At 40.1% G+C, this 23559-nt stretch overlaps 1 protein-coding gene across 2 annotated transcripts; it reads left to right on the top strand.

Moving 5' to 3' along the window:
- Positions 1 to 343: 343 nt before the first annotated feature.
- pax8 (paired box 8) lies at positions 344 to 14975 on the top strand. 2 transcript variants are annotated; one of them, XM_088070848.1, is made up of 12 exons: positions 344 to 499; positions 3059 to 3216; positions 6855 to 6996; positions 7174 to 7371; positions 8235 to 8311; positions 8493 to 8618; positions 9445 to 9620; positions 9839 to 9959; positions 10190 to 10432; positions 11664 to 11765; positions 12887 to 12976; positions 13899 to 14975. In XM_088070848.1, the coding sequence occupies exons 2-12, from the start codon at positions 3195 to 3197 to the stop codon at positions 13967 to 13969; spliced, it is 1368 nt and encodes a 455-aa protein (XP_087926974.1). In that variant the 5' UTR covers positions 344 to 499; positions 3059 to 3194; the 3' UTR covers positions 13970 to 14975. The 2 variants fall into 2 exon arrangements, with proteins under 2 accessions (XP_087926974.1, XP_042365762.1); XM_042509828.2 differs by having other exon boundaries at positions 6831 to 6996.
- The last annotated feature ends 8584 nt before the right edge of the window (positions 14976 to 23559 follow it).

Here is a 23559-nt window from a genome sequence, read left to right as displayed (position 1 = left end):
TCAGAGGAAAACTGTGACTGATCGCAGAAAATCAGGCACTAAATTGTGTGTGAAAGCGGCGCTCGGACCGGACCGGTGTCACCGTCTAATTAAAGCGGCGCTGTTGCTGGAGGTGAATGGAAACAAGCCGTCTCCCTGACAAGTGTTTCCGTACAGTCGCTCAGTGGGTGTAATGCCATCAAAACACAGGGTCAGTCATCCTTTTTTTTCCTTCAGTAGAGGGGGGTTGCTCCTCTCTTTTTCATAAAACCACACCTCCTCTTTCCTCTCCCTCCTCCTCCTCCAATGGCTGCAGGGCTCCGTCCTGTGCGCAGCCCCGGTTGGATAAAACCTGAGTGTTAGCAGCGCACACACAACACAACACAACAGCAGCCCAGCCTCCTCCGACACAGCCCGGACACACACACCGTGTTATTACACCTCCAGAGTCTTCAGCATTTTGGATAATATCACAACACCTGCAGGGGGACGTTTTTATTTGCAGCTGCGTCATTGAAAGGTAAGTCCTCATTTCAGTTTCTCAATATGTTGTGTTATGTGTGAGCGACTGTTTCGATCCGCAGTCCTGAAACACAGCAAGATATAACGGAGCAGAGGAGGATTCAATTAGCCAAAAACACTCTGCAAGACGCACGAGACAGCCAGGCTCAGTGTCGCTTTGCGTTTTTGCTAAAATGAGGCTTCATAATGAGAGCAGTTTATTGTGATGAAGGTGTGACGATGTCACTCAGGAGCAGGTGAGCGGAAAGTTTTTTTTTTTAAGAATAGTGAGAATTATACAGGTTAAGTCGTCATTGCACAAAAAGAACTGAAAACTGAGGTTGATTTGCAAGACTGAATTGCAGCTTGTGTCCCATTTGGCTGCAGGTATGGTTTTAAAATTAACTTTGGGCCCAAATTACAGGCTTTACGCTGTAGTTTGGATGTATTGTTGCCTCTTATCTGTTACATGCAAATTACAAAAAATAAATAAATAAATTAAACCCTCTTTAAAATAGCCTCATTATAAAAGGACGGGAAAAAAAGATATTGTAATGTTCTTTTACTGAAACTGCGAGAAGATAAACCGTTATCGACATGACTGATACAACGCCTCGTTTAAAATAAAACAGAAGCTGTCATGTTGAAAACACACACACACACACACACACAATTAAAAATGAAAATAAAAAAGACTTCTGAGGACAGAAAGGTAAAAGGAAAAAGATAAAATGACGGACATGAGATGTTAACTGTTGAATGTAATTTTAAAAAATGTCTCCAATTCCTGCATGAGGTCATTTATCAAATTGTTACGTCAGGCTAAATAACACTTCTCATTAATATCAACAGGAGCAATTAATAACCGTAAATAACAGTCAAAATAATTGTTAAAGTATTAACATTATAATATATTTGCACATCAAAAACCACAGTTACACTTAAAAGTCATGGGAATGTGAAACGTTACTTTGTTTTCAATCCCCTTTTTTGCCTCATAAACCATAATTTCATCATTATTTCTTAATTACTGATATTTTCTATTTTGCTGTTGCTGTGTTATATTAATCTTATTATTTTGTGACATTTTTGTTTCAGCCAATTAGGAAATAAAATCATTACATAGGCCCTACCTCACTTTTTAAATAATGTGTACTTTTTAAATAAGATAAATGGGGTTTTTGTCTTTTGTAAATACATTTTGAGAAGGAAAAAAGACATTTTTTTAGCTTTTCTTCAAACTCACAACTTGCAAATGCTCATGCTTAAAAAAACACTTACACACTCATATGGTTATTACACAGTAAGTTAGCCTAAATTCTCAAATTTACTTTCAGATAAATTTGTTGGTGTCAATTAAATGAACATCGAAAGATAAAAAAAAAATAATAATTGAACCTGGCAATGTACAGTGAATGTTTTTTAGCTCCCAAGCAAACTAACTTTGACTTAAGTGATTGTCAATCATCACATGTAACAGGTATGTAACAGTGTGTGACAGTCTGCTAATTATTTGGTTAATTTTAAAGTGTCCGCCCAGCAGGACATGACAACACCTGACACACTTAAATGGCATTAAAACAGTAACAGTATCAGTGGCTTCAATCATTTTTGCATCTGTGTGATTCCACTTTTTAAAACCAAATCCAATAGTAGTTTATGTAAATTAGCAGCAGATCTGAGTCGGTGGATGAACAAAGCTGCTTATTTCATGTAAAATATCACATAAGGTTTTGCTTGTGGAGCTGGAAGTTGATCCAACAGAGTGGAGAGCAGCTGAGCAGATGGAGCCTGTAAACAAGGCTCACATATGGGCAATAACCACTGCCAGCCACCACATGTAATACACATTTAGCATCTTTTAGTTAAGAGTTGGGTTAATAATAATTTGCCACATCTCTGAACTCTATCAGCGTTGTTTCTTATTGGTTTTAAATATAATTGCTGTTCAGCGAATCAGAAATTGAGATGTTTAAAGGTGTTTTCATGAAATTCTTCTCACTTGTAGTGTTTTGATTCGGGTAAATTTTGATTAATTTACTTATTTTTTTAATGAAAAATAATCAGAAATTTAAACACGGTTCTGAAGAAGGATTCTCTCTCCTCAAACTTTTCTTTTTCCACACACAGAGAATCTACTTTACACCACAATACATATATTGCTCTTATTTCTTCACAGTTTTCCTCTATTTTTACGATCAAAGCCCAAAATAAAATGCACTCCTTGGCTCTAATAATTATAAGGAGATTAATGAGAGCAGTCAATCCTGATTACAAAGCGGTTAATGAAGGGAAATTTTATGTATAACAGGAGCAGCCATCTGGGTTGGCCGAAGGGGAAGAAGATCTTTTATGTTTTACAAATACTCATTATCAAATCATAGTATTTTCATACAAATACAGATACAAAGGCCTCTTTTGTGGACTCTGAAAGAGAAACACAGACAGGTACAGGTGATGTGAAGACAATATTCAGCTGTTTTTCCCTGTAGACACACACAGAGTGCCACCAGCTGAGTGTTTAGAGGCTTCACATATGACCAAAGAGTCAGTCTGATAAACCACTGTCCTCCTGCAGCGTGTGCTCGACAGTGCGCTCAGCAGCACACTCATGCCAGACAAGGCAGGACGGGGAGTAGAAACACTTTAAGTGGGACAGCGTGGAGCCGACCATCTCGTTCAGCTGGTGGAGCAAGGACCAGAAACTCAGGGATATGTCCAACCACACTGGAAGAGGTAAATACACAACGCAAGCTGGACTCTCAAACAGACTCGTGTGAACAGTTTAGCTCAACACATTTAGATTTCCCTGACATAAGAACTGTGATTTATCTTTACATCAATATCCCCATAACAGTCTTTTTCTCTTTTATTTCCACTAATGTAGCTTGAAGTTTGGAAAGAAATAATTTCCTTATTTAGAAGATTTATAAACTGTGGATGTCCATAAGTGGAGGCTACTGTATAAACAGATAATAAATGACAATTTAGTAAAATAAGTATTAATAGGAGAAGTTATAATTGTTGACAAATACTGTACATTAATAAATACTCGCACAAAATATCATCATATGCTAACAACTACATTATCATGTGTCACAAACCATGTCTTAAATGCTGACTGTTAAAAATTAATAAATAGCAGGGCCTAAAGTTACTGAGTATCAGCTTGTTTCAGCTTTTTAAATGTTGCTTACATAAAAGGGCATAGATTTTGTTTCAACATTTTGAGTTGCTCCCCCCTGAAATTTTGGGTGTTAAACACATCACTTCCTGTGTTTTGGTGGATTTGTATGCATCAGCTTGTTCCTTTTTGCATCAATTTAAGGTGGAAATGTGGTCAAAATAAAAATCCTCTTTCACTTTCATATTCTTATTCGGCCAAACAAATCTACATTATAAATGATGACAAAGTGTGTCCCCCTGAAATACCCGCATATTACATGTAAGTCATTTTATACACATATTTAAAAGGGACTGTTCCTTATTTATGAGAGGGGAGGGGGAGTTGCAAAACAGGGGAGACACTCCAGATAAGTATGTAAGCACTGGGGAGGGAGCTCTTTTGTAAGAAGGAGGGACGTTCAAGTTGAAACAATGTATTTTGTATTTATTTTAAAAAAATCTGCTGAATCCCAAAACCTGCAAGTGGATTTTAAAGGATGTTTTCTTTAAAAAAAAACAAACAAAAAAACAACAACAACAAAAACTCCACAATGGCATGCTTTATCGTAGCCAGAAACAGTGAAATGTGGCTATTTATGGTGAAGGGAGGGTCATGCATTTTCCTCCAGTCATTCAGGGAGACTTAAGGAAAAAATATTTGTTGCTGTAGGGAAGGTCATGATACAAGTCACATGAAGTGACACCCCAGCCACCCCATGCTCTGATAAATAAAGTACAGTCCCTAAAATTTGGCCTGACATATTTGGAATTTGTGGAAACATTTAAATTGAAAACAAAATATAGGCTCACAGTGGCAGAGAGGGCTCTTGTCTGTTCACTGTAACATTTGAAGGAGTGAATTGTTGTTTTGCAGTGGTCGTTGTGCAGGATATTGAGGAAGTTAATTGGTTGGCACTTAAAGCTGTCAAATATAAATTTAGTGCAATCCTCCCCTGCTGGTCAGAGACACTTCAGCTGGGTCTATCTATCTATCTATCTATCTATCTATCTATCTATCTATCTATCTATCAGTTGTCTTGTAATGAATTCACACTTTGGGCTTTTTTGTTGTGCGCGCGGAGTCTGTGCACCATGCGCGTGCATCGTGCGCGTGCTCACCGCCCCCCGGGTCTGCTCGGCTTTAATATCCTGCAGGTTGATGAAGCTTGGCGGGGAGATTTTTTTCCACACTCCGCTGGCAGCGTTAATAGAGGCTCCCCTCCCTCCTCTCCTCTCCCTCTCTCCCTCCTCTCTTCCCTCCCTCGGCCTCGTCCGGCCGCTGTTTGATGTGGAAATGAAAGCTGGGAAAAGGCTGAGGAAAAAAGAAGCGTCTCAATGGGTTAAATTAAAAGCAATGGTGTTCTTGCAGAGTCACCACCGTGCAGTCTATAGAGAAGATAGCGGAGGCTGCTGCTGGACGCAGCGAGCGCTTTGTCTGCTGCTGTTTACCGGGAAAAACTGTGTTTTTTTAGGCTGCTGGAGGTTGTTCTTTAATTGAAGGAGAAAGCTTTAACAGATCGAAGGGGTTTATTTAGTTAATGTACTTAATACACATGCAATGTATTTGATATTTATGACAATCAAATATAATGACAGGCTATTGATCACACGATATTTTTCAGCATGTGTGCAAATGCATAGTCTCAAAACGACATGACATTATAAATCATAAATCATTAGGGTGCATTAAAATGTAATTCTAATGTAACTTATAACATATAATGTAACTTCTCACACTGTTAAATTCACATAGAGGCCTAGGTCTAGATATATTTAAAAAATGTCTATGTATATATGTTCTGCTGTACATTTTTTAATGTAGTAGTGGCAGTAGTATTAATAATAATAAAAGATGCAGTATAACTGTAAATCCCAACTCACACACTCAACTCAAAAATTTTAGTTAAACACAATACTGTAGCGAGAAAGTTAGGATTACTCTAGACCCAAAATAAATGTGTTACCCAGATTGTAAACCCAAACAAAATAATGTGTTTTAACTTAGTTATTTTACATGTAAGCAACAATGATATTGCCTGTTGTCATTTTTAAGTCAAATAAACAAAACACTGTAGGTTGTTCAACTAAATCCAAATTTGCTTGCTCTATTCAACAATAACTGGAGTGTGTGTACAGTGTATGACATGCTGGAAAAAAAACATGACAGAAAAAATGAGGAGTGATTACACTTATATGAGCTTGAGGGAGAATCACCATATTGCCTGTTTTCTATACTAAATGACATATTTCTTGATCATTTCAAGCACAAAATAACAGCAGTCACCTTCACTGAAGCCCCAATGTTAAAGCCCTCACGACAAATTAGTGGCAAAAACAAGTAAAGAGAATTGTGAGAATTAGCCTGAAGGTGTTATTTATAATGCAGTGATTAGCTTTGAAAGTAATCAAATATTCATCAGTTTAAAAGTAGCTTTGCTGCTGGGTAAATGAAAACACATGTGTCAAAACTTTAACTAGATTCAGCTTTATTGGATAATTTCCCTTAAACCTCTCTTTTTTAAATAAATCTAAATAAATCAGCTCTGAATGTCACAATCTTCCTCAAGGTTTGTTTCTCCTGACTGCCTTTATTTTCTCCTGTGTCCTCGACTTTTTTATAAGTAAAACTTCATTACGCTCCTGACAACGCCGGCAGTGCTACAGTTATTTATCACACAAATGACGCATCTTATCATCAGCCTGTGAAAAAGGATGAATGATAAATGTTGCAGGTCATTTTAAAAAACATAACATTTGTTTGGGAAATGAAATATATTTCTTCTGTCTGTATATTTTTGTTACTTTGCTGTTTTTGATTAAAATCCCTGAGGCTATAACAAGTAAAACTGTGATTTTCTAAGCTTTTTTCTCTCTTTTATGTTTTTTTGACAGCTGCGTTTTCATTATTACTTATAATAAATAAGTTGATGACTCAAACATGCTTTTTAACACACACAGAAACTCTGTGCCTCTACGGACGCTTTTAGGGATCTATATTGGGGTCTTTGTTTTAGTTATGAAACTAAAATATTTCTGCCCTCATTCTGGTTATCAGTGTCCCAAAAAGTGTGTGTGTTTTTCCATTTATGTATGACTTTTTAATCATTGTAGTGCGGTGACGCCAGCGTGTCTCAGATCTCAAGTTCCATGACATTTATGGTTGTTCATCCCCCCTCCTCCCCCAGGTCATGGGGGTCTTAACCAACTAGGTGGAATGTTTGTTAATGGACGTCCACTTCCGGAGGTGATCCGGCAACGCATCGTGGACATGGCCCACCAAGGGGTTCGGCCCTGTGACATCTCCCGGCAGCTCCGAGTCAGCCACGGCTGCGTCAGCAAAATACTGGGACGGTGAGTGAACACCTTACCCAACTTCCTGTTAATCAGCCTGATCTTTGACTTTTGAAAGTCTGTTTACTCATCAAGAGCACTGGTGTTCGTTTGGCAGGCAAATCTAAAGTAATTACTGAAAACCTTGACTTGCTTTATTCAAAAATTAAAAGTCCTTTTCTTCCATATTTGCTCTAGTTACTACGAGACAGGCAGCATTAAGCCTGGCGTGATTGGGGGCTCCAAACCCAAGGTGGCCACCCCGAAGGTTGTGGATAAAATCGCAGAGTATAAGAGGCAGAATCCCACCATGTTCGCCTGGGAAATCAGGGACAGACTGCTGGCAGAGGGAGTGTGTGACAGCGACACGGTGCCCAGCGTGAGCTCCATTAACAGGTGACAAACTGAATTATGAATGAAATCATGTTAGAGGTACATCTGTGCCACTGTGGCCCAGCAGCATGTGGGTTTATCTGGCTTATTAGATGTCGGAAAAAAAAGATGGATGAGGAAGATCTACTTAAGATGTTTCATGAATTTAAGGCTGCATTTCTTATTCCTGAATTTTACCATTGATATGTGACCATAACACCCACACAAACTGTATTTACACACTGAAAAATCTGACAAGTTGATAATACTCAAAGAAAAATGAGGAAACCAACTGCCTTAAAAAATACTTTAATATGAGTCTTTATTTATGTTTACTTTCTATCTAATTGTTAAGCTTCTTAAAATGTATTTATATTTACTTGATTTTGTGAAGTTGTTGCAAATTAGAAAGGGAAAGTTTAATTTAAATACTTTTTCTATGTCTTAGTAACGTCAGTAGACCACTTTTATTGTGGTATATTTCTGTAATCTGCTGGTTGCAAAATATTCAGTCATGTTTGTATTTTCTTGAAACATGTTCACAAAACAGAACTCGCAGATCTCCTAACTTCGTCATTGGCAAAATCTTTTTTATGATCAAGTTCAACCAGACTAACTTGGTTTATTCAAGTTGCTAATGCTTAGAAAGAACAAGTTAATTTCACTTGTCATTTTTAAGTTGCAACAACTTCACAAAATTAAGTAAATGCAGCTAGATTTTATGTAAACTTAACAATTAGATGTAAATTACATAGAAATTAGGATTAAAAGTCATATTTACTTAACCAGTGTTATTTTAAGTAAGATCAATTTACCAGATTTTGCAGTGCAGAGAGAGTTAAATGTGACATTTGCTCACTCTGTTGTGTTTCTTCTGTTTATTTCAGAATAATTCGGACGAAGGTCCAGCAGCCGTTCAACCTGCCTCTGGATGGAAAAGGCCTGAGTCCAGGACAAACCTTAAGTAAGTCAATGGAGGCTGTATCACCACCCGTATCACAGAGCATTATCATGGTGAAGGATTAAGGTTAGAGTGCACTGCTTGTCGTGTAGGATTAAGCTTGTGACCTTGTGGCAACAGCACTAGTGAGAGTATCATTTCTGTTTGTCTGAAATCTGTCTGTCTTTGTTATTGTCTCCCTCAGTCCCGAGTTCGGCGGTCACCCCTCCAGAGTCTCCACAGTCAGACTCTCTTGGCTCCACCTACTCCATCAGTGGCTTGTTGGGTATCCCCCAGCCCAGCGCCGAGGGCAAGAGGAGTCACGATGACAGTAAGAATTAGATCAAATGAGAGACACCACATTGTCTTGTTTGACTGTGGCATCAGACGTGTATCAGTTTGAAAGGAAGAGGAGGGTGTTGCTTTACATTCAGCAACTTTTCTCAATGTTTAGTGTCTGACTAGATCTGTTGCATGTTACCATCGTGCCTGAAGTCCTGAAAAGCTGAAAAACTCTATCACCATTCATATTGTTTTATAACTTTTTTGACCTTAATTTAACCTGAATTTTATTGAGAAAATGTTTCTCCGTCACAAGGGGAAGCAAGCAAGGAGGCATCAAACAAAGAGCAATCAAGTGTTTAATAAGAATTTAGTTCAGCAGAATTCAAAAAGCTTAATCCCTTTAAGGGCAATTTGAGTTTTGTGTTGCAAGAGAAAAGCAACACATATGTAATTTGTTCATGCATAAACATAAACCTCATGCAGTGGCGGCCCTTCCTAGGGCAATACCCTGAAGTGCCCCCTTCCCCCCCTTAAGTAAAAATAAATAAATAAACGGCTTAATGCAGTTTAAAAACAACAATAATGCTAATTTCGGCACTGACCTCATGACACCCTTTCTTCTATATTGTCCTCTTACAGTTAAATAGTTGAGACTCATTTGAGCATTTTGACACTTAAATAGTTCATGTTTTGAGCACAGAATTTTATGTATTTTTTTTTTTAATTTATTTTGCCCAAGGAATTTGGGGGGAAAGAAAACGTCAAAAAAACAAAATTAGTGTGTACAGATACACTATTCACATCACATGTAAACATGCAAACTCTCTGTCATCTTCCTCCTCTTCTTCTCTGTCCTCCTCGGTGTCTCTCAGGTGATCAGGAGAGTTGTCGGCACAGCGTGGACTCTCAGGGCAGCGGAGGCGTCCCGAGGAAACAGATGAGAGTGGATCACTTCTCTGCAGCCACGCAACATCTGGACTGTGGGTTCGATCGCCACCACTATCCCCCTGACTCATTCAGCTCTGCCTCCAGCAGCAAGACAGAGCAGGTAAAAACAAGACAACGTATTTGAACACTGTTTGCAGACATACTTTTCTTATTTTATTTTAGTTTCAGATTTCTTTCTTCATAATTTGGAGCCATAAAATGAAATAAATAAAATTCTGTCTTTGTTTTTTTTACGCGTTGAGATGCATGCTTGCTCCTTCTCTTACTGTACATAAGCACACTTTACACTAATAGCTAATCCCTGTCCACCGTCCCCAGACTTTGTACCCGCTGTCCCTCATCAATGGCAGCCTAGACGAGGCCAAGACCAGCCTCTCAACATCCAGCTCCGCCATTGGACGGAATCTGACGGCGCACCAGAGCTACACCATGGTGACTGGTGAGACTCTTAATATTAGATGATGACCTTTGACCCAAGCTGAAGCCCTCGACATGCTGACTGTCACCATCAGCATCTTTTAGTTGCACAACAGTGAACCAAAGTCCTCCAGCCACTCACTCTTTGTTTGTTTTTGACATTTCACTCAGTTTTCTTTTGGTCTAAGTTTCCGCTCATTTTCACCATTTCCATTTTCTCACCTGCCTGCACGCCGGCTGTCACCACCTCAGAGCCGCTACAGCCCCTGCCGCTCTGTCTAAAACAGGAAATGTCCCCAGAAGTGACCAGCACGAGCCCCTCCCCAAACATGGCAGCGTCCAACCTGGCATTTGTGGAGCTGCAGGCGCTGCAGAAACCCGTTTCTGTCGGCGGCGGCAGCTGCAGCAACTCCAACCATTTCCCCAACGCCTTCAACTCATTCTCCCATCATGCACCAGTGTACGGGCAGTTCAGCAGTCAGTCTATCATCTCAGGTAATGGAGGCATCCATCTCATTCATGTTCACACTATGTGTTTGTTTTTTGTGCTGTGCAGCTTCTCGCAAGGGCCAAGTTTATTTGAGTTATTGATTCACAGGGCCGTTTCGTGATATTTTCTTTCTTTCTTTAGAGTTCTTTCTTTTCTTTGGAACCTTGATTTCCTTTTTGGAGGTAAAGAAAGCCAGCAAAATCAGTCACTCACTTGGCTCTAGCTAAGTTTAGAGATAAATCCTGCTGCAAGGTGGACTAAACCATTTTGCGCCTTTAAGGGTTGAAAGGAGCCTCAGAGAGCTTCCACTATTTCTTTTTTACAAAGTTCAGTCTTTGAACTGATTTATTCAGCTAATTGTGATTTAGTTATAACACTTATTACTAAAACAAATTTATAATATAATAAAAATAAATAAAAATGCAAACTGAGCCAAACTTTTCATTACAGGCTTTTCGAGGGCCCTGCTCCCACTTTTACCCCCACTACGAAACCCCTGTTGATTTATCTGCTATTTATTTGATCAATGTTTTGATTAATAGTTTGGTCCATGAACTGTCAGATAATAGTTAACCTTTTGAAACCATGAGCAACATCTTATTTCTTGTGCTGCTTTCAGACCCCCTTTCACAGGTATTTAACCCTTTCATTCCAAAGTAAATCATTCCTGGTGTTCTCCCTCAAAAACATGGGGAAAAAGGCAATGACCAATTCTGTGAGAAATGTTCCACGAATTGCATGAAGTTATTGTATTAAGAAAATTATTTTTAAAAAGCTAGGAAAAATGTTTAGGGAACAAAAGAATCATCAAGAAAATCATAATAAGATGTTTACATTTATTTCACAAAATTTTAATAATTTTTAAACACCTTTTTCAGGTCATTTTATACTAATTTTCAGGTAATTTTCTTGTACTTTTGAGTAATTTCTTGCTAATTTCTCCTTTTGTCATTGCCAACTTCCCATGTTTTTAAAAGAAATCTAGCCAATTTAATCAGGTTTCAAAGGGTTAAAGTGATGAAAGGTTTGCTGAACTCTTGAAATCCAAAATACTCAATTTACCATCACAGAAAACAAAGAAATTCCACAAATAGTCACATCCGAGAGGCTGAAACCTTTTGGTGTTCGTCCTTAACAAAATAAATTACATGATCAACAATTTATTATTATTTTGCATGAAAACTAGTAAAATAATACCTTAATGGTAAAGCTGTGTGTTTTGATGTGTGTTTTTAGGGCGTGACATGGTGAGCTCCACCCTGCCGGGCTACCCGCCTCACATCCCCTCCCCTGCCCAGTCAGGGTACTCCTCATCCGCCATCACAGGCATGGTAGCAGGTAAGAGTTGTTTTGTTTGTTGTTGTTTTTTTAAAGCTTGATGTTAACCTTAACCCTTTGAAGCCTGGATGGACATCCGTTTTTCTTGTGCTGCATTTAGATCATTCCTTGTAAACTTGCTCATTTCAAAAGGTTAAATTAAAAAGTCAAGGGTTAAAAAATAAAAAGCCGCAGATGAGTCAGAGAGGTAGAAAGAAAGGGAAGGGAGGAGGATAACGTCTAGAGGAGAGGCAGAGACGGAGGCTTGTAGATTAACAGAAGACAGGCTGAGTCAATGAGTAGTCTTGCCAGGGTGGTGAACTGCGTTGTGTGTGCGGGTGCACGTGGGCCCAGGGGGTATACAGGGAACAGGCTGGGGGTTCCACCCTGCTGCCCACACCCCCCACCCAGACACCTCTGACCACACATCGCCATGGGAACCAGGGGGCCCAGGAGGGAGATGCAGGGTGGGCGGAGGGGGTGTAAAGTCTGGGTATGAGCGAAGAGGAGGAGGTCTTTGTGGTGTGTGTGTGTCAGGATGCCTGCATACGACTAGAGAGAGAGTGTGTGTGTGATGTGCCTTTTTTTATTTGAAGTCTGCCCTCCGAAGCGCGAAATGAGAGGGTCTGATTTATTATTTTTCTGGTGGGCTCGCTGTGAGGAAGCGTTGATACACAATTACTGAGTGAAAGGGGGGGGTTAGGACAGGAGGAGGAGGAGGAGGAGGAGGAGGTGGGTGGAGGGGGGCGCAGGGATTCATTCCAGCCAACATAATTACCAATTAGATATTAAAAAAGAGAAAAGAAAGAAAGAGGAGTGCCATAGAGGCTCAAGCAGGAAGTGTAGGACGCAGAGAGGAGGAGGAGGAGCGATGCGAGGGGCCGAGTGCTGAGGAGAGAGGGCGTAGAGCTGCATGCACCACTGGGCCGAGGGATTTTACCCTCAGCCATCCACCTGCACCGCAGATTAATGGTTTACAGGCTGCACTAACTGTTGGTGAATTATGAGCTAAGCCCGAGCAGACGCTGGCACACACACAAACAACCACAGAGCTTTCAGCGACATCTTTGCCTTTTAATAATCTTTGTTGTTTTGACGTGTTTTCTCTGGTGCTTGATTCTGGTTTATTTTCTGTCTCGCAGCAGGCACAGACTACTCGGGTCAGAGCTACAGCCATTCGCCTTACACCTCCTACAGTGAAGCATGGAGGTTCACCAACTCCAGCATACTGGGTGAGTGAGGTCTCACTGGGGGGACTGGCAGTGTGTATACACCACATTCTGCAACCTTATTCAGCACATTGTCTCATAAAATTACTATAAGTTGATGATTTTGACCGCCATCTCCACAATAAAAGACAAATTACTGATTAATTTACCCATAAAAGTCCCTTGACAATTTAGAAAACTCACTTCTACTGACTCCATGACTCGCAAACATTTCATCACAGCTGGAATTCAAATAGAATCACCAGGAAGTGGCGTGCAAACTGCCTCCGAAAATTTCAGAAAAAATGGAGGCGTTTCCTCCTATCTCATGTATTCACACACCATTACATTGACATTTATTAATTTGGCTTTTCATCCAACACTCTAATGAGATATAATACAAACTAAAGCAGATCAAAAAGACACCTTCAAAAATTAGTGTCACGACAGTCAGTAGTTTCACCTGATGTTGGGGACAGACAGCAAAAAATATGTCTTGTAGTCGGAGGTAATGATTGCACGATGAGCTTACACCACTTTGTGTCATTAGCAGAGTTTTAAAATTAAGGGAAATTTTAAAAAGACATGATATATACCCTCTGTTTGCGCTGATAAGTAGACTATGAGCTGACATCAGACTGGTGTATGTGAGCCGAGGAACTTAGAGTCATTTCCACTAAGCTTTGGGGGATTTCTCCTCCACTGCATCACCAGTCAACCCAGTAAGAAAAGGAAAGTCCTGCATTTCTCCCATCTTTTTGATTATTTTTGAGAGTCGTGAGAGGGTTTAAGACTTAAGAATCCACTCGCAGGACAAACAGTCGAAACAGCTCAGACTGCCAGCTCAACCATCTGCTGTAAAACCTCGGATAAGATGGATCAAGAAAGTCTGATCCACCACCAACCAACACCTTCTGAAGGCCTTCATCTGTGTCTCCCCCCGCAGGTTCACCCTATTATTACAGCACTGCCTCCCGCACCGCTCCACCGTCCACAGCCGCCTACGACCACCTCTAGTCCCCCATGGGACCTGTGACTCCAACTGAACCAAGACTGGAGAACTTTGCATCAGCTGACACATGGACCAAGGCATGAAAAACTGGATCTGAACTTGATGCTGATGAACCAGCAACACATTTTTTTTTATTTTACAACACCTTCTCATATGTTATTTATTTGCCATTACTGATACTGTTGCCCAGGGTGACTCATGCACGTTTACACATTGCTAAAACTCCTCCCCTGCAGGGCCTGTTTCCAGAGACTCAGCCTGACGTCTCACATCACGGTGCATATTTTCAGAATAGAGCTCTTTAACACTGTTTTGGCCAAAGACTTTCTTTCTGCGCACATCTGCAACTGGACACCACTGATCCGGTGATTTATGGATATGCAACTTCTTTATACTGAACTATGCCTGCTTTTGTTTACAATTCTTTTTCATCACAATAGATTCCTTTTCTTGATCTGTGTCCGCTTGCAAATCAACTTTTCTTTTCTTTTTTTTTCACTGTAAATTCAGAGCTTTTCCTATAGTGAAAAAGGGTGACACATGAAAACACATGAAATCAAAATTACAACAAAATGCCCTCACATGCCCCTCAAAGACAATTAATGCATTTGTCTAGCAATATGTACATATTGTAAATGGTGAATTACTTATGGGGAAGTGATGCAATTTTTCTCAGAGAATGACTGATGAGGGAGGGGGGTGATGGTGATTTGGCTACAAAAACCAACAAGGCTTGAAATATATTTGTTTTGCTTCAAATAATTTAGTTTGTTGTCATGCTGATGTTCTGATGTTTGGTGAGAACTGTGACTATTTTTTCTTATACTGTTATTAATATTATTGCAGATGTAAATAATGAATTTCTAAAGAATTATTTTAATTAAAGCATGACAAATTTACTGTTGTTTTTATTGTCTTATTTTTTAAGGGACGGCTTTGATTTTATACAAACTCTAAGATAATGATGTACAAATTATGTGTTCTGTAAATAATAGTTTGTAAAGGTGTAGAGATCACAGCATTAAGTGACAGCAGTAGCCTGGAACACTTATCTCATATAGCAGCTGAAATGAATTTATTTTAATATTTAGTATTTGATTTTAAATATGTGCTCATAATTATTATTATTATTATGATTATTATTATTATTATTATGATTATTATTATTAATGGACTCGTGCCTTTACGCTAAAAGCCAACTGAAATGTTGCATATTTTTTGTACCTTTCAGCATTTTTAAAAGGACAAAAGCAACGATCCCGAAAACATGCGCATCTGTTTAATTTCTTTTTTTATTTTCTGCATCATGTAGTTTTATTTGCAATTATTTCGTCCCTCTTTTGCGGCCTCATAATTGCGGCGCGTTAACGACGCCACGGTTCGGCGGTGCCGCGGCCCACCTGGTGCCGCCGCGTGGGACGGCGCGAGGATGATGGAAAGGGAGAGGCCGCGCGCGCTCCGTCACCGAGACATGCTGTACATGAAACTAGACGTTTTGGCGCGCGCTCGGACAGTTTTACACATTTTAACGATTGTAGTGTTATCAGTGAGTAGTCTAATGCCGTGTGGGCCTTTTATCAGGAATGAGTTTGGTGTTTTATTTATTTATTTATTTTTACATAAATCAAATTAGTTACCTAAAAACAATGATGAGAAATAATATGTAGGCTATGGAGGAAAAACAAGCGCAAAACTGTTTATGTACTCTGTTTAAATAATATAAAGCAGTATTCACACTGCCAAAGACGTATACGTGAATATATATTTTACCATAAATTATGTTATTAATAAGCACATGTTTTCATGTTAATATGCTATGAATATAGAGGACAAACATTCTCACTTTGTAGAAAAGCTATAGTCAAATTATGTAGCTCTTCCTCAACACACAAAGATTTCATAACATTGTACATATGATGTGGCCTATTAGTAACACATTAAATATACTAAATATATAATAGCCTAAAAATTTAAACAACTTTTAAATTTCATAAAAACTTACTTAAAGGTTATAGGTGAATATATACCAATGTATTTATACTTTTTCTTTACATTGTCTTTATGACCAAATATTTACCAATATTGTCAATATATTATCAAAAATGCTCAATATGAATTGGCTTTAATAATATATGTGCTCTTTTTTATAGTTTTTGAATATGTTTTGTTTATTTAATCATTGGATATCAATTTTGGATGTGCTTAATGACAAACACATTGTGTTTACATTTTTGTTTTTGTCAAATAAGTTCTGTGTCAATTATTTTTAGGTTTTCTATCAGCGGGGGAAAACAAATGTGTGCTTGAACTTGCTTCAGGTTCAGAGGGTTTTTCCCTCCGCTGTTTAATCTCATTAGACCACTGCAACCTCTGCAGTAGTTCGCAGTTCACGAACTTCTGTGTGGTTCATGGCCTAATTCATCATTAAAGAAACCCTCAAACCTAATTACATAACTCCTGAATGAGACTGTACGAGGGCTTTTGTCTGACTTCTGAGACAATCACTTAAAGTCCTCAATATCAGTTCAGTCAGAGCGCTATCTGTCCGCTGATGAAGATCAGCCCTGACGTCTCTCTGTTTACAGTATGCACTCCTCTTTCTCTCTGCCCCTCCGAGCCTCCCCTCTCCTCACATTTCACCATTTTCCTGACTCACCTCTTTACACCCCTCTCTTTGTATCCGTCTCCTGTAGCCGCACTACTGTACACACCCTGTAAACTTTAAACAATAGCTGCACTTCATCCCATTGTTGTCCAAGTGGCCTGGCCCACTCCAGACAGCCCATCAACTGACTGGACACTCATTCTTTCCAGTTCCCTGCTCAGGCATGCAGAAACACACACATCCATATACACTCATACATACAGAGGAGCTTTCAAGTCGATGCGCCTCGCAGGGACGAGGTAAACCTTTCCACTGAACCTAATTTCAAATTCTTCAGGCAGCTGATCGCTGGCCAGAGAAGCAAGAGCAGTTAACGTTAAACATTAACAGTCTCGCTGCCAAAAGGGTGAAAAACAAAACATTACACTGCTACACACAAGCCACAGCAGAAATAACTCCTCTCTGTCTCTCCCTGGGCCTATTAGCGAGGAGGTTTCGGGCCACAGTGCTTCTGGTAATGAGCCCGGCAGCACAATACAGGCACCGGGCCGGAACAGCTGAGGGCAGACAAAGCTGGCAGGACGGGGCGACTGGGACTTACTACATTTAACACAGAGCCATACTAACACTGTGTGTGTGTGTGTGTGTGTGTGTGTGTGTGTGTGTGTGTGTGTCTGATGGAGGAGAAGGCATGTGTCCCATCACCATTATGGGGACAAACTCAAAGACAGAATGGGGGCCCCTGGAGAAATTGCTGCCAAAAAGGCAGCAGAGGAGTGTGTGGCAATCAGTGGGATGACGGGTCGGGGTTGTCCTGCGCCAGTCATCTGGAAAGTTCTCCACTTATCTCCGGGCTCGAGACACTGGGCCAACCAATTCAGCCCGGCAAATAAGTATTATGTAGGCTGACAGAGTTTGTCCGTCCAAATGAGCTGCAGAACACGCTGTTGTTTTAAACTGCGAATGGCGGCGCTGCTGTGAGGGGCCCCGCCCGGTTCAGGCTCCTTTGTGGCCCTCCAAAAAGCCCAGATTGTGTGAGTGAACCCATCACCTTTATGGTTAATTGTTTTGGATGAAGGCTGGCTCATTATTCTGAACCTTTTTTGCAGTGAATCATCCTCTTTGAATGTTTTGCAGCCCTTTCAAAGTGTGAAACTGTTAACTTTGCCAATACCAGCTTGTCATTCTCATGCACTTAAAACAAGACTAGAGGTGTCAGTTTGCTTCAACCCCCTCCCAAGACACCTTTATGACTTGGAATTGTGGGAGCTGCGTCCAACAATTTCTGCAACTTTACAAAACTAACAACCCAACCAGTTTAACCATTTGAAACCTGGATGGACATCAGTTTTCTTGTGCTGAGTTCAGGTGCCTTTCAACATCTATTTGGCTCTTAAAAAACTTTAAAACTGGGTTTCAAAAACATGGGAGAAAAGGCAATAACAAGCTTGGCAAGAAATGCCCCACAAATTACAAGAAATAAGTCAAAGGTGATGATATATATTTTTTAAAAAGAATAAAATCAGCACTTTTTAGGTTATTTTGTCTTTGACTTTTTTATTGCTTATTTTCTGATAATATTTTGTAATTATTTTTTTTTACTTATTTGTTTGCTCATTTTTGGGCCATGTCTTGTTAAGTTGCTTGTTGCTTCTCCCCATGTTTTTGAAAGAAATCAAACCAATTTCTTCAGGTTTTAAAGGGTTAAGCAGTGATTAGCCAAGTGAATGCAGGTGTTCACTGTTCACTCTTCACAATTCAAACTACTTTCGTTGCTTTCTTATATACACGTCAGAAACATAAAATTACATTTGGGGCTGAATGGAAATGTCCTTAGTTTTGTTGGCATTTGGTCATAAAAACAAAGCATTGGGCACAATTATGACATGATGAGTTGCTACAATTCATCTTCAGGTGGACATAAATATCTGTACCAAAGGACATGGAAATCAGTCCAACAAACAAGATCCAACTTTCCAACTTTTGACCACATCTCATGACAGTATTCAGCAGAAAATCTCCTGAATGTGGTTAAAAGCACACAGTACTACTGTCATGAGTACTAGCAGAGAACAGTAACTCAAAAAGAGCACTCCTTATTCCAAGCACACAGTTTCTGAACATCACCCAACCAAATCAAGGACCAAACAAAGACTGAACTGAAAACCAGGACTTAAATACAAGCTAGACTGACGAGGCAATGAAGCGCAGGTGGAGAAAAAGGGCTGAGAAGCTCAGGTGAGGGGAATAAGGCGATTAGGCAGAACAGGCAGGGAGCTGAGGAGCAGAGAAGGACTAACCAGGCTGATGCAGGACAGGTGTGTAGATGGGTAAATGATGAAGAGAAACACAGCAGGGGAAAACAGTAACCTGAAAGCAAAAAAAAAACCAAGAAAACACAATTTTTTAATAAAAGCCGAGCAAGTGAAAGCAAAGACAGACTAACTCAACTTAAATATACACTCTCTTCCCAAAAGTCTGAAGACATCAGGACGCAGCAGACTGTGACAATAAGGTCCAACTTTGCAGCTTTTGACCATATCTTGTGATGTTCCTAAGCAACATGATCTCACTCCTAACTTGTAAAATATCACCACTTGGTCAGTGGCCTATTGACGTCAAACGGCACTGAGATGCCCTATGTTGTGACGACACTACCAAAGTAAAAACAGCAAGAAAGTCTGCATAGGAACTGGATGGCTCAAACAAACTCTGAACTTTCACCCAGGAGACCACTGTTCATGTCCCATGTGAAACCAAAAGTCAATTAAGTTATTATAATGCCAATGTTGTGTGCTAATATGTGTAGCATAATATCATGTCATGTGATGCATTTCACATAATGTATGTCACGTGACATTACAAAGGTAACGAAGGTACTTATTTTAAGCAAACCACGATGTTGTTGATGTTTTCTTTAAAACCTAACCATGTTTTTAATTGCCAAAACCTCAACAACAAAGTTGTTTTTTTAACTCACCTTCTCAGTTTATTTTAAAAAGAGACCGAATGCATATAGCAAGCAGAAAGTGTACATTTCCTGTGAAAACAGAAGTTTAATTTGAAAAGAGATTTAGCATGTACTGTGCTGACATTGACATGCTATTTGTAAGCACCCAAAACTGACTGATTGGATAACTACTGTGTCTTATTTTGACATGATAGGCTACTGACCAAGCCTCTGTATTTGGCGTGTTGGGGGTGAGAATGTGTTGTCCTCTGTGAAAAACCTTCGTGATGTGGTTAAAAAGACCAGTGAAAACAAGTTAGTTTGTGACTCATTCTATTTTTCTGTTTCTGAAGACAAAAATGAACTTCCAAGCTGTCAAATCATGTCACTTAAAACCAAAAATGTCGACCTTACAGTTGCACTAGAGGAAAAGTGAGACCCCAAAGTCGGCAGGATTCATCCTCCAGGAACCATGAATAACGAAAGATTGATTGTTAATCAATCAAGTAAATGTTGAGATGTTTAAGGGAAACATCTGACCTTCACCTAGATGTGAAGTCACAGGATAAAGAAATGTATCAGGGTTCATCCTCTGGAGAACACAAATGTCTGTACAAATTTTCATGATAATCCCTCAAAGATTTGTTGAGATATTTCAGTCTGGACCAAAGTGGTGGACAGATCGAATTAACGTTGACTCATTTTGGCCAGAAAGAAAAGGCCTCCAAACACCTGAGAGGACATCAAATGACAACACCTTCCTCAAATTTCAAGAAGCTACCTAATCTCCTCCACCTTTAACCATAATGCACCTGGAACAAATGTGCCAGTCTATCAGAGCCAAACAGAGGTGTTTCTGTGTAAGAGCATGTGGAGGGAGGAAACACAGGTGCCCCTGTGTTTCCGACCAGCCTATTAAACAACACACGGGCCCTGAAGGCAGGAAGCTGCTATTGACTGGAAGACATCAAGAAAAACGCACCTTTCAAAGCACACACACATTCAACACTACACACACACACACACATACATACGGAGGTGGATAAAATCTGCCAGGTATCAGGTACTGCCCTGAGGGAGCGGAGTGACCTGCAGAGGCTGGGGGAGTCAAACACAGAACTCTTTCAACAGCATTGATATTGATGTTAAACCCTTGAATTGCACTGCAGATTACAGATTACCAATCACAGAATAGATGCAAATATTCATATCTTTGGATTAAAGTCGAGTCCTGTAAAAGCTGAAAGATGAGATAAGATGGAGAGAACTTCACAAACATTCTTCTGCTCTATATGTCGCATTAACCCACGGAGCGCCGACCGGTATGTTTGTCCTGCATCTTAAAAGCCACTGAGTGTGTGCCCGAGGAGTGTTTTCAGAGGCTGTGTGTGGAAGAGTTGAGGGCAAAAAGAGGTCATGCGTTTAAATGCCCTTAAGCAAGGCACTTGCCTTAACTCCCTCAATGAGAGGCTCCTTTGCTACAAAAAGCCGGCGTTTGTGAGAGGGGGTTTTGAAGGGTCGGGCTGGATGAAATGTAAAGGGTGATTCATGTTTGGGTCTGATAGGCAAATAAAATGAAAATGTCTGAGAGAGAAGCAACACTAATGAGTGTAGTCTGCGGGGGAAAAAAGGCAGGGAATATGTTTTTCTCAAGTGCCTCCCTTTTCTTTTAAATCAAGTTATGGCAATAAAAGAATACCACTTCCCACTACACCAATGGCAAAAAAAGAACAGACGACGTCTGGAACAAGTGCACTGTAAAACCTGACTGGTTAATTTTACTTAAAAACAATCTAAGAAATCAACTTCTTGGAAAACATTTAAGTAAATGTAACTATTAGTCTTAAATTACATTTACTTTATTTCTAATTGTAAGATTACTTAAATTTGGTTATATATACTACTTGGTTATATAAAGTTGTTACAACTTAAAAATGACAAGTTTAATTAAATCAATCTTTCCAAATTTTAGCAACTTTGATAAACCAAGTTTTCTCTGCTACATATCTGTATTCTGCTGGTTGCAAACTTGTCAGTCATATTTGTATTTTCTTAAACAACTCAGAACTTGCAGATCTCCTAACTTCATCACTGGCAAAATCCTATTTGTGATGATCAAGTTCAGTCAAACTAACTTGGTATACTGAAGTTGCTAACGCTAACACAAAGAACACATAATTCCACTTGTGATTTTTAAGTTGCAACTACTTCACAGAATTCAGTAAATACAGCTAAATTTGAAGTAAACTTAACAATTAGGTATACAGTAAACATTAATTAAGATTTAGAGTGATATTTACTTTCCTTTTTCAAGCCAACTAGTTTCCAAGATTATTTTAAGTAAGATCGCCTTTCAGATTTTACAGTGTGGACGCTCGAGGAGAATAAGAAGAGTTATTAGTTAATGTCTCAGTGAAAAGGAGAAGAGAGTCTGAGTGGAAAAACAAACCCCTGAAAGGACCACAGAGAGGCTTTGAGGGCCCTGGATGTAAAATCACAACAGCAGCAGTCAAGAGCAGAGCATACAGAAACAGACGAGGGCGGAGGGACACCAAGAGGGAGACTAAAATGTTTTTTTCAATAGCCAGAGTGGGAGAAATCAAGTGTTTGTGCGGATAAAAGAGAAAAAGTAACAAGTAGAGCGTGCGAGGCGTCAGCAGCAGATGGAGAATGTGCATCAGGAGGAGCATTTAGGGCAGGACAAAAAATGCCGGGGATGAATGTGAGTGTTTACAGTGTGTTTGTTGGCAGTGTTTTGCAGGTGCTTATATTTACGAAGCATTTCAGAGCCATTGATGTTGAGCAATGATCAACGTGAGGGGGAGGAGGAGAGCGGAAAAAACAGGGAGTGACCCTACGTGTCGGGTTCTTTTTTTTTTTTTTTTTTGCTGGACAAGCCCCTAATGATCACAACTTGAGCTCTTGCCTTTTTAATTACCCACCCAGGCCTGACTGAGTCGCACAAAGCTCGAGAATGGAGTGGCGCAGATGGAACAAAAACAGGCCAATTCCTTGGGAAGGATGCCCTCTGAACCCAGCGGCTAATGCAGCCCCTGCTGCTCCAGCCACTCATTATTGTTGTTGTGAGAGGTGGAGAGAGATGGCACTCCAAAAACAAGGCCACCACCACCGCTGAAGTCATGCTCCACAGGCCATGTGAGAAGAAGCTTTTAGTCGAGGGCTCTGCTGTGACGCCAGCGCACAACGAACACCTCCAGTGCAGACTGTGTCCCAGAACATTATTAAACATTTCAATTTAATCCAGAGAACAAGAGGCGCTAATGGCCGCCTCTTGCTGTAACATTTCGTCACAGGCCCGAGAGCATGTAGGTTAGCTGTGCGCGTCCTCTCAGCGTCCCCTCTCAAGGTGCTATGACGGCCCCGGGCTCCTGTCACTCATGTGGCCCATCAGTCAACCCTCATCTGCAGAATCTGACTTTATCTTAATTGGCTGTTGTTTATCTGTGGATGAATAAAGGCTGCTTCCTTTCATAGGACAAGAATTTGAGCATGATCACGTGAACTAAGCAGGTGATCAGTCAGAGTTTCACCTGGAAAAGTCTGAAATAAATCTTTGTCTTTAACCAAAGGCCCGCTTGTCCGGTGCCTCGATCCAATTCGGACACTCAAACAGTCACTGTTCTGTATTGTCTGTTTGTCTGTGTTCTTCATTGCGTTTCCTATTGTCACGTCACATTCCTATGTCTGTGTGCATGTGTGTGTGTGTGTGTGTTGTGTGTGTGTGTGTGTGTGTTTGGAGGTGGAGGGGGGGTGGCTTAAAACCAGACATCCTGCTCTTATTGTTGACCGCCCCAGGTCGACCGCTGCTCAACATGTCAGGCTGAAAGAGAACAAAATGGGGCCCGTGCCACTGAGAGCAGTCTCACACACACACACACACACACACACACACACACACAGACACACACACACAAGAACACACACCCATGTCTGCTCCATCTTCTGTCTTTGTTGTAGTTGACGTAATGTAATGAGAATCATTCAAATTTAGACGTGCAGTATATGAAAAAAAAGTGACT

The sequence above is a fragment of the Plectropomus leopardus genome, chromosome 20 (assembly GCF_026936395.1).
Source record: "Plectropomus leopardus strain MGB_pleo_1.0 chromosome 20, ASM2693639v1, whole genome shotgun sequence".
In the NCBI taxonomy this organism is placed as follows: domain Eukaryota; kingdom Metazoa; phylum Chordata; class Actinopteri; order Perciformes; family Serranidae; genus Plectropomus; species Plectropomus leopardus.
Note: the sequence above shows the minus strand (reverse complement) of the source record. Positions and strands in the feature narration are given on the sequence as shown.

What these genes read in the sequence shown, in the direction of transcription:
- pax8 (XM_042509828.2), top strand. Translation starts at nt 3,195, where the DNA reads ATGTCCAACCACACTGGAAGAG. An exon ending in GAGTCCAGGACAAACCTTAA is followed by an intron (nt 8,312 to 8,492) that starts GTAAGTCAATGG and finishes TGTCTCCCTCAG; the next exon opens with TCCCGAGTTCGGCGGTCACC. An exon ending in CCAGCAGCAAGACAGAGCAG is followed by an intron (nt 9,621 to 9,838) that starts GTAAAAACAAGA and finishes CACCGTCCCCAG; the next exon opens with ACTTTGTACCCGCTGTCCCT.